At 33.1% G+C, this 11,932-nt stretch overlaps 1 protein-coding gene and 1 long non-coding RNA gene across 2 annotated transcripts in view; both read right to left on the bottom strand.

Annotated features, from left to right (window-relative positions):
- On the bottom strand, positions 1,851 to 11,423 carry LOC110266912 (pentatricopeptide repeat-containing protein At3g56030-like). Its single transcript, XM_021111971.1, has 4 exons — positions 11,324 to 11,423; positions 9,944 to 10,224; positions 5,542 to 5,692; positions 1,851 to 2,104 (listed from the first exon to the last, which is right to left on the bottom strand). The coding sequence occupies exons 1-4, from the start codon at positions 11,421 to 11,423 to the stop codon at positions 1,890 to 1,892; spliced, it is 747 nt and encodes a 248-aa protein (XP_020967630.1). The 3' UTR covers positions 1,851 to 1,889.
- Positions 11,642 to 11,932, bottom strand: part of LOC110267163 — a 22,435-nt gene continuing 22,144 nt past the window's right edge. Inside the window, exon 3 of the long non-coding RNA XR_002354522.1 lies at positions 11,642 to 11,724. This is a non-coding gene — a long non-coding RNA (uncharacterized LOC110267163). The remainder of the gene's footprint in view (positions 11,725 to 11,932) is intronic.

Below are 11,932 nucleotides of genomic sequence, written 5' to 3'. Positions count from 1 at the left end.
GACAGTTTTACGAAACTCGAACTTAAATAAAAATTGTGTAACTAGCAATTTTAAAATATACAAATTATAAAAATAATGTAGATAATACTTAAACAAAAGTATTAAATAAAATTTTGAATAAGACTGTTGAAATTAGTTTAAAATTTTAAATGTAATTCAAATTTTATAAATTTTAGTGAAGTAGAAATTATTTTACTTTGCCACATTATAGATGTCAAATATTTTTGTGTAGATGAATTTTTAGTTGGATTTATTTCTCTTTTATGTGTGTGAAGTTTAAATCTAATTTTTTAGGTGTCTTTTTATATCTTTTTATCATTAATTTAATTAAAATTTTGGGGTTTTTGAGAAAAAGAGAGAGTGTAGCTACAAAACTGAAAGAGGGGAGAAAAAACAAAATTTCAGTTTTTATGTAAAGTAACAATCTTTGAAAGCTCTTTTTTATTTGTTCACCATTGATCAGTCTGAAATTCGGACGGCAGGTTTATATCATCTTTTTCTTTATTTTAGATGATAGAGATGCTGATTAGAGGTCTATTGGATTTTTTTTTTATCTTTTTGTTACTCATTTGTAAGATTTGGTGTTTTGGTATTTTGCTTGGTTGTATGCACGATTTATGCTTTATTTGAGACTCTCTTATATCTCATATTTGATTATAGTAGAGCTATTTCATTGATTTGGACGACTCGTGGCTTTTACCTCTCACATTAAGGGAAGTCTTCCACGTTAAAATCTTGATATATTCTTGTTGCTTTACTTGATATATTTACTTGCTCATAGTTGCTGTCATATTGTATTGGGAGTGCTTTCAAATTATTCTTGTGTTAGATATTGTGTTGTTTCACCTGTTGGACTTTTTCATACTGGCATAAGAGCTTATTGGTATTTTTCTGAATTTGCGATTCTATAAACAATAAAAGCTAATACTAATACTAGTAGGATGATCACTCTTAATAGTCCTAATTATGATTTGTGGAGGGCTGTCAAACGGGTTAGCCCGACCCATTTAGGCTCGGCCCGTAGGTTAAATGGGTTGAACCCTTTAAACCCGCTTCATTCACGGGCCATAATTTTTCAGTCCAGACCGTTTATTGTCAGCCTGATTGGTTAAACGGGATAGCCCGTTTATCCTTTTATTTTATTTTTTGAAAAATATTTTGACAAAAAATATCACTTTTAGGTCAAAAACTTTTAAAAAATAATATTTTTTTCAGTTGATGTGTTGGATTTTCGGATCGGATCGAGAGAAATATCGGCTAAAAGTACTACTTTTTTTGAAAAAATGTAAAAAAAATTAAATAAGCCACCCGTTTAGCCCGCGAGCTAGCCCGTTTAACCCGTCATTTTTTTCGGGTTAATCGGGCTCAACTCGTTTAACCCAAAATTTAAACGGGCTTAATTTTAGAGGTAAAGTCCGCCCATTTAAATGGATAAACGGGCTGGCCCGATGGGTTTGGCCCATTTTGACAGCCTTATGTGAAAGTCAAAGATGAAAGATTTACTTTATGACAAGAATTTTCATCAACCAATTTTTAGTACTGAGAAGCCTAATAATAAATTTGATGATGATCCAAAGATGAGAGATCCAAACTTGATGTAAAGACTAGACAATGTATTTTTATTGGTTTTGGCATGGATGAGTTTGGTTATAGATTTTATGATCATGTTAACAAAAAGGTGATTCAAAATAAAGATGTTATTTTTCTTTAAGACCAAATATTGAAGAATATTGATAATGCAAAGAAGTCAAGGTTCATCCTAGTGATAATTTTTCTGACTTGGATATTACTCCTTTTATACTTATGGTAGAAGATGGTAGAGTTGAAGTTCAAAATAATGAGCAAGATACAGTTGCAGGTGAAAATGGAACAGTTGATCCAATGCATGATCAAGTTGGTGATGATGATCTTGATAAACAACTAGCTTTGGAAATCGCTGCAAATGCACTTAAAAAGTCTACAAGAGAAAAGAAGTCATCGTCAAGGTATTTTCCACATGACTTTATCTTATTGACTGAAGGGGAGAACCTGAATGCTATAGAGAGGCTGTTGAAGATGGAAGCAAAGTTTAATGGCTTAAAACTATGTAAGAAGAAATGAAGTCCTTACTTGAAAATGATACCTATGAGTTGGTGAAACTACCTAAGGGTATGAGAATTTTGAAGAACAAATGGGTATTCAGAATCAAGAATGAAAAGCACAATTCTAAGTCTCGATATAACGATAGATTGGTTGTTAGAGACTTTAGATAGAGAAAAGGTGTTGATTATGAGAAGATTTTTTCTCTTATTTTAATAATCTCATCCATTTGTGCTGTACTTGGATTAGTAGCTTCTCTTAATCTGGAGATTGAGCAAATGGATATGAAGATAGCTTTACTTTATGGTGATTTAGACAAGAAAATCTACATTGAATAACCGGAAGACTTTATTGTTAAAGGAGAAGAAGACCTTGTATGTAAGTTTAAGAAGAGTTTTTATGGGTTGAAGTAAGTTCCAATACAATGGTACAAGAAATTTAAATCTGTTAGGTAGCGTTTGGTGGAGAGACAGAGATGGAAAGACTGAGACTGAGAGACAAAGACTAAGAGACAAAAATTGAAATAATCTCAGTATTCTGTTTGGTGCAAAGTGAGAGACAGAAATTGAAACAAGAATGAAACTCTAATTTAATTTGTACAAAGGGTAAAATTGAAATTAATTAATTGAAATGATGATATTTTAGGTATAAAATGTTATTAAAGTTTCAGTCTCCATCTCTAAAAATTTTAGTCCTCTGTGTCCCTACTTTTTGGAGGTACTGAAATACTGAAATTTTAGGGACAAAAACAGAAATTTTAGTACCAGTCTCTGAACCAACAAATATAATATTGAGTCTCAGTCTCTCAGTCTCTATCTCAGTACCTCAAAACAAACACTACCTTATGGAAGAGCATGGTTACCATAAGATAACTTCAGATCATTGTATATTTGTAAAAAAAAAAAATTGATGGTGATTTTATTATTTTTTTTATGTGGATAATATTTGGATTGTGGGCAAGAATGTTTTGAGAATTAATGAGTTGAAAAAATAGTTGAGCAAGTTTTTTGCTGTGAAGGACTTGGTCCTGCCAAGCAGATTTTGGGCATGACTAATACATTAATACTAATTATAGAGATTTCAAAAAGCTTTATTTGTCACAAGAAATGTACATAAAGAAAGTGTTTCAAAAGTTTGGCATGATTGATGCTAAATGTGTTGCTAGTTCTTTTGCTTCTCATTTTAAGTTGAGTACCAAGCAATGTTCAACCATTGACAAGAAGAAACAAGCAATGAATGAAATTTCTTATGTTTCAGCTATTTAGAAGCTTGATGTATGCTATAGTATGCACTAGATCAGACATTGCTTATGCGGTTGGTACTATGAGTTATTTCCTCTCTAATCTAGGTAAAGAATATTGAAATACTGTTAAATGGATTATGAGATATCTCAAAGGTATAACTAACTTGAGTTTGAGTTTTGGTGGTGAGAAATCTTTACTAGTTGGCCTTACCGATGCAGACATGGTTAGAGATATTAATTCTCGAAAGTCTACTTTAGATTATTTGGTCAAGTTTGTAGAAGAAGCTATTTCATGGCAATCAGGATTGCAAAAGTATGTTGCATTTTTTACTACAGAGGTAGAGTTTATTGCTGCATCTAAAGCGTGTAAAGAGTTGTTGTGGATGAAGAAGTTTCTTGGAGATCTTGGTTTCAAGTGAGACCGTTACATGCTATTTTGTGACAGTAAAAATGCTATTCATCTTGCTAAGATTTCTATCTTTCATATAAGATCTAAACATATTGATGTTAGGTATTACTGAATACATGATGTGTTGAATTTCAAGCTATTAAACTTTGAGAAAGTTCACATTGATAATAATAATATTGATATGATGACAAAAACATTACCAAGAGATAAGCTTGAAACATATTATTTGATCATTGGAATAGTCAGGGCCTCTACCTAATGGAGAAGGAAAGATTTGTTAGGCTTGTTTTTATTCCTACGTAAGGTCCAAATTCAAATTTTTAGGGGTGTCTCCTTGCACCCTTTTTTCACTAATCTAATAAGAATTTTAGAGTCTTTGAGAGAAAGAGAGAGTGCAATCACAAAAGTGGAAGAGAAGAGAAAAAAATGAATTTTCATTTTTATGCAGAGCAGAAATCTATGAACAGTAGTTTCTTATTCGTTCACCTTTGGATCAATATGAAATTTCGATTGCAAGTTCTCTCATCTTGTTCTTTATTATGGATGGTGGAGATGTTGATTGAAGGTATTTAGTGAGAAATTGGCTTCGCACAGTAGCTCTGATTTTGGATATTTTTTATCTTTTGGTCACTTATTTTTAAGTTCTGGTGTTTTGGTATTTCGACTGATTGTATACACGATTTGTCTTTTATTTGAAACTCTCTTGTACCTCATATTTGATTATAGTGGATCTATTTTATTAGTTTGGACGAATTGTTGTTTTTACTTTCTATATTGAGAGAATTTTCTACGTTAAAATCTAGGAATTGTTGCTTTACTTGATATATTTACTTTCTCATAGTTGCTGCTATATTGTGTTGTGAGTGCTTTCATATTATCCTTGTGTTGGATATTTGTATTGTTTTCACTGAACTGTTTCACTTTCGAGGTATAGCTCATCCCTTGTAATGTTGTAATATGCCTTTTCTTTAATGAAGTGAGTATAACTCGGATGTTAAAAAATACGATGAGTGAGTACCTACAAAATATATTCTGACACTTAAATCAGTATGTATTTAAGAGGCATAAGAATTTTATGAATATAGAATATTAGTGAATATTTTATCGACATATAGACGTCATAAAACTAATTATATGAGTATAAAAACATAAAATATGATATTAGTGTGTAGAAGTTCATAAATCTTTCCTTGTTGAGTGATAGATAGTATTTTTATATAGACATTAGGTTGATGGAGGATGACCATTTGATCATTAAGATAGAAATAATGGTCATTAAGTTTAGAACAATGTTAGGGAACTAAAAGGGTATGTATTAGCAAAAAATCAGCCAAATACCTTTGGGTGAATCCAAAATCTCTACGAGCTAATATATATAGATGTTTCTTCTGCTAAATATCAGAATGTTTCTTTTTCATACTAAATGGATGTTCTTTTATATATTTTTCGAACTTTTTTGTATTGCAAATGTGAATGTCTCTATTTCTTTGAGAATTTCATATTTTTTTAAAATTTTATAGATATTTAATTATTTTTGCTAAAATATAACTGGATATTTCTTTTGTTAAGTATTAGGATGTTTTTTTTTTCATATTAAATGAATGTTTTTTTATAATTAATATTGACAAATAGCATTTCTTTGTTAAGTATTAGGGTTTTTTTTCATATTAAATGAATATTTTTTTTATATTTTTGTAATTGTGTAGTTTGCAGTCTCTTTAATTATCAAAACGGCACCTAATATCCCAAAACGCAGAGAGCAACATCTGCAACAAACCCCTAATTACAAACATGTGTGTTGAATACAAACCAATCCCATCTTCCTCCATCTTCTTCAAAATTCCGGCAACGGCAGCCACGTCTCCAGCGTAGCAGTGTGCAACGAAGAAGTAGTTGTGTCCCGTCAGATCCAGATTCACGCCAAGCGTGGACATGAAATCCACCACGCGCCGTGACAAACCCTAATTTGACGGTTTGTTTTGTATTGATTTTTGGGGATTTTATCACCTTTTACCCATATTTATTCAAGAAATAGCATGGTTTTGTATATTCTCCTTTAATTGTGCTTGAATGTGAAAACATGCTTTTTAGGACTCAAAATAGCTAAATTTAATTCACCTTGATTCTATTAGATGCCTTGATATGTTTGTTAAGTGATTTAAGGTTTAGGAGGCAAAGGTTGGATCAAGGGAATGAAGAAAGAAAGCATGAAAAGTTGGAGAACTCATGAAGAAATGGAAGAACCGGAAAGCTGTCAAGCCGACCTCTTCGCACTTAATCGACCATAACTTGAGCTACAGAGGTCCAAATGATGCGGTTTCAGTTGGGTTGGAAAGCTAACATCCAGGGCTTCGAAACGATATAATATTTGCTATGGTTAAACCGCGCATGGTGACGCGTACGCGCATAGTACGCGCACGCGCCGTTGCTGCCACCTGGTTCACTTAAAACAAAACGTGGCCAGCGAATTCTAAAGCCTTGTGGGCCCAATCCAACTCATTTCTGATGCTATTTAAGCCAAGGATTGAAGGGGGAATGAAGATACTTTACATACTTTTACATACTTTTCATACTTTAGATGTTAGTTACCATTAGTTTAGTTTTAGCTTAGTTTAGTAGTTAGAGTTAGTTTCTAGAGAGAGAAGCTCTCACTTCTCTCTAGAATTAGGATTAGGTTTAGTTCTTAGATCTAGATTTTAATTCATCTTCTTCTACTTCTATCTTCTCAATTCCTTGTTGTTACATTCATTATTCTTCCATCCTTTTGTTGTAATTTCCTTTATGTTGTTCTTGCATTTTGTTGTAGATCTACTTTTGTTCCTTCCTTTCTCTTTCAATTCAATTCAAGGTAAATCATAATAATTGTGTTCATTTGATTTGTTGTTGTTTAATTCCTTGCAAATTGAGTAGTGTAGATTTACTTTTCTTGCAATTTTACTATGCTTTCTTTTTATGCCTTCCAAGTGTTTGATGAAATGCTTGGTTGGATTTTAGAGTAGAATTTTATGTTCTTGGCTTGGAAAGGTAACTTAGGAACTCTTGAGTTACTAATGTCCAAGTAATTGATGATTGGGATCCATTGACTCTAGTTCTCACTAATTGAATTAGTGGAGAGTTAGGACTTATGGACTAGGATTGACATAGCTCATTTGACTTTCCTTTACTACTAGTTAGAGGATGATTTAATGAGATTAATCCTTGCCAATTCTCATATTGTGGTTAGTGATTAGGATAGAGGTCCTTGACCACCAACCCTTGCCAAGACCTTTTTAGGCCTTAGTTTACTTTCTTGCCATTTATCTTTCATGTTTCTTATTAAAACCCCAAAAATAACTCACAACCAATAACAAAACACTTCATTACAATTCCTAGGGAGAACGACCCGAGGTTTGAATACTTCCGGTTATTAATTTTAGGGGTTTGTTACTTGTGACAAACAATCTTTTGTATGAAAGGATTATTGCTTGGTTTAGAAACTATACTTGCAACGAGAATTCATTTGTGAATTCTAAACCGTCAAAAATCCAATCGTCAAAATGGCGCCGTTGCCGGGGAATTGCAATGGTGTTATGTTATTGGTTATTGTATATATGTGAATAGTGTGAATATGTTTGCTTTTGTTAGCTCTTGCTAGTTTTAGGATTTAATTTTCTTGCTTCTTATTTGATTTTGTTTTCATTTTCTTCTTGCTATCATGAATTCTCACCTTGGCTATGAGTTTGGTTATCAACATGTTGTAGGAAATGAGGACTATAATGAAGATGTGTATCAAGAATGGGATGACCAAAGGTGGGAGGAGCCATATGCATATGATGAATCCTCATGGCAACAACCTCCACCAATGCACTATGAAGAAGAGCCATTCTATGATGCATACCAATCCAATGGCTATGGTGACTCACCTTGTGACTTCCAAGAACCACCACCATACACCTATGAGCCATATCCTCAACATAACCCTCAACCATACTCACAAGCCCCTTCTTACCAACCATCTTCATATGACCCTAATCCATATCCATCCTACCAACAACCATATGAGCAATATGAACCACACATAGAGCCACCACCACGCCAACATCAACATTTTCAAGAGCCACCTCCTCCACATTATTACCAAGATGAACCACCTCCAATATATGAAAATTTGCAACCACAAGATGAATACCACTTTCCACCACAACCTCCCATGGAAGAATATTCATGTCCATCAATCCAAGAGCCATATGATCCTAATCATATTATCCAAGAGGAACAAGAGTCAAGGGATCATCTCAAGGAAATATTGGATCAACTTCAAGCAACCATGGAGCGTGTTGTGCAACAAGTGGAAAGAATGAAAATTATTGAACCACCACAACTCTACCAAGAAGAACCACCTTCCTACTATGAACCCTTCCCCCAAATTGATGAACCCCTCCATCCACCCCAACCTCCAATGGATGACATCCTTGATGTTCTTGTTCAAGGACAAGAGGAAATGAAAAGGGATGTGCAACAATTCACGGCCGCCTTGGATGAGGTGGTAAACCGGTTAGCATCCCAATGCTTGAACTCTCAAGGAACTCCCATGGCTACATGTGGGGAATCAAATGAAGAGCATAACATAAAAAAGAGATTGGTGGAGAATGAGGGAAGTTGCTTTGTATTGGAACAATTGGAGGAAGCTATGATTATTGAAGAAAGGGAAGAATTGGTTGAAGACTTAGGAGATGCGGAGCCTCCATGGGAATCTAGAATTGAAGAAAACCCCTCCAAGATGATTGAAATTGATGCTAGGAAGGAAAGTGCACACCTTCCAAGACATATTCCATATGAAAATTTGGATGGGATAGAGCAAGAAGTGAGTTCCCTTGGTGATGAAGATCAAGCATCAAACCTTAGTGGTGAAGAATCCTTTGAGGTTGGAGTATTGACTTTGTTTACTATACATTGCTATATCCCTTATTGCCTAAATGCTATTTTAGCATGAATAATTTTAGATGATCTTTGTTGGATTCTATGATTGAGGTTATATTTTGTTACTTGGTTTTGAGTTCTTCATGCTTACCTTTTGAAAAATACCAAGTGATGAGAATTGTCTTCGAGCTTATAACTCTTTTGAATTGCATGTTGTAGCTAGCCATCATGAGATTTGAACCGTATTCTTTGATATGATTAGGCAATCTCTTGATGGATAATGTTGAGCATTTACCTTAATGCTTTGTATTTCATGATTAGAAAAAGAAAAAGAAAAAGAAATAAAAAGGGGACAAAATGCCCCAAAGCAAAGTGAAGCTCAATAAAGATCAATGCATATAAGTTGTAATAAAAAAAAAAGAAAATGCATGAGTATGTTTAAAAAAAAAAAGTGAAAAAATGGGTAGTTAGGTTAGTTTTGAAGTTGTATAAGATGTCATAGGTTAGGTGGGAAGTTTAAACTTATCAAAGATTCAAATTTCAAGCTCACTTGACCAAATATGCATCCTACCTTGACCCTAGCCCCATTACAACTAATAAAAAGACCTCATGATACTTGTATGCATGCATGAAATAAATGTTGATTGTTAGAAGAAAAACAAATCTTGGAAAGCATGAAATAGAGGAGAATTGAGTGAATCAACCCTAAACACTTGAGCGAATAGAGTGCAAACACATCCGGTGAGGGTTTGATGCTCAACTACATGTTTTCACCTATGATCATCATTCTTCATGCAAGTTTGTAAAAATATTTAATAACTCAATTCAATTGTGGATTAGACTTGCTAGTCCTTAGCCCTTGTGCATATATGTTTCTTGGGAATTGATTTATTTTACTACTAGTTAGAGGATGATTTAATGAGATTAATCCTTGCCAATTCTCATATTGTGGTTAGTGATTAGGATAGAGGTCCTTGACCACCAACCCTTGCCAAGACCTTTTTAGGCCTTAGTTTACTTTCTTGCCATTTATCTTTCATGTTTCTTATTAAAACCCCAAAAATAACTCACAACCAATAACAAAACACTTCATTACAATTCCTAGGAAGAACGACCCGAGGTTTGAATACTTCGGTTATTAATTTTAGGGGTTTGTTACTTGTGACAAACAATCTTTTGTATGAAAGGATTATTGCTTGGTTTAGAAACTATACTTGCAACGAGAATTCATTTGTGAATTCTAAACCGTCAAAAATCCAATCGTCACGCCGCGCGTGGTCTATGGCTTTCTGGCGCGTTAGGATGTTCAGGACGGGGTAGAAGGTGGTCACACTGGGGCGGCAGCCTCTGGCGTCGGTACGTGCCATATGTTCGATGACGTGGATGACGCGCTGGAACTTGCGGAGGCGTGTGATGAGGGAATTGAACGCGTTCTTGCGAGTGATGCCGCGGTTGAGGGTGGATAGGGTTTGAAGGAGGGAAGAGGAGAAGGTTTCATCGGTGACAAAGTCGAAGGTGGACTTCGTGTTGAAGCAGTTGTCTTGGATGTGCTTGTTGAGGGCGTCGCGGAGAGCATGGAAGTCGCCGGAGAGGTCTGTGTGTGTGTGATTATTGGAGGTGGGTAGGTTAATGTGAGAGAGAAGAATAAGGTTTTTATAGGTTTTAATTAGGTTTACTTAATCAAATTTAAATTTTTTAAATTTTGAATTTAAAAAATTTAAAATTAATTATTAATATAAATTAATGTGATTTTGTTTAGTTTTTGGCTGGTAACCTCTTGGTTCCATATACTTTTTCTTAAGTTTATCGGTTACAAAATTAAGAATGAATATTTTAAAGCTCGGTTATATAATTCATATTAAGTAATATATCACCTTTTTTTTTTACAATCATTGTCTTTACTGGTCTCCTTTATTGAGTCATTCTATAATTTCATAAGATAATTACTATCAACTCCTAAATTTACTGGTCATTAATTATGAGTTACCATGAGTACACACATTAATAACTTAGGCCGCGTTTGTTTACGTCATGGGACATTGAGATAGGAACACAAAGATATAAAATCGTGTATGGCAGATGAGATATGGATAGAGACATTGTATTTAGAGACACTGAATTAGTATATTTTATATTCATTCTAACAGAAAGAACACAAAAATACTAAAAAGGGACACAATTTTTTTTCTTTCATTATTTTTGTTATTTTTTTATAATTATATTTTTATTCTCAAATTTTTGAATGAAAAAAGAAACAAAAAATAAATTAGACTTTCATAAATTTGTTCTAATTTATCAGCAAACAAAATATAAGAATACTAAAATTTATGTCTTTATCTTTTGTGTCTTATTCTCAATATCTTATCTTGTCTTATTTTCAAAACCAAACACAATCTTAAGTCGATGAGAAATGCTTAACCCAATATTTATGGTTTATATATAAACCTAATTAAACGTTACATTGTTTTTATTTATTTTCGTGGATACAAACTCATAACATTACTATCCCTTTAAGAATCGATATCCATTATAACTTTAAGGGTTAAGTACTAAATTGGTCTCCTACGTTTGGATATAATTCTGTTTTGGTTTTTAAGATTTAAAGTGTCCTATTTGAATTCAAAAAAGTTTCATTCAGCTTCAATATACTCCAACCGTGAGGTCAAAGTTAAATAATTAACGGAATATCTTACATGACAACAATACAAGAACAATGTCAATAATCTGGAGAACAAGTACAAGTTCCAGAGACATAAAATCAACCGTGAATACATCAATATATTTTTTTATCATTCTCTTTAGTTCTATAGAAAATACTTCATTTAAATTATAAAAAAAGAATAAATAAATGTATTGATGTATCCACGGTTGATTTTGTGCCTCTGGAGCTTATATTTGTTCTCCAAATTATGACCTTGTTCTTATACTTCTGTCATGTAGGACATTCCCTTAATTATTTAACTTTGATCTCACGGTGGGACTATATTGAAACTAAATGAAATTTTTTTTGGATTCAAATAGGACGCTTTAAATTTTAAGGACCAAAATAAGATTACGCCCAAACGTAAGGGACTAATTTAGTACTTTACCCTAACTTTAAAATAGAAATTGATATGATATTAACCTCTTATTTAGCTCCTTCACTTGGTTATCAAACAGTTGACACTCTTATTATCTACCTTTATTTAGCCGTGTAAATTATGAAAATAGTACCCAAAAATTTACATCGCTGATAAAAATAAATTTAAAAGATGCTAACTACAAATAAGTCCCGAAAAAATTAAAAAACAGGACAAAAAAAA

This window comes from Arachis ipaensis, chromosome B09 (genome assembly GCF_000816755.2).
Source record: "Arachis ipaensis cultivar K30076 chromosome B09, Araip1.1, whole genome shotgun sequence".
Taxonomy (NCBI): Eukaryota; Viridiplantae; Streptophyta; class Magnoliopsida; order Fabales; family Fabaceae; genus Arachis; species Arachis ipaensis.
Note: the sequence above shows the minus strand (reverse complement) of the source record. Positions and strands in the feature narration are given on the sequence as shown.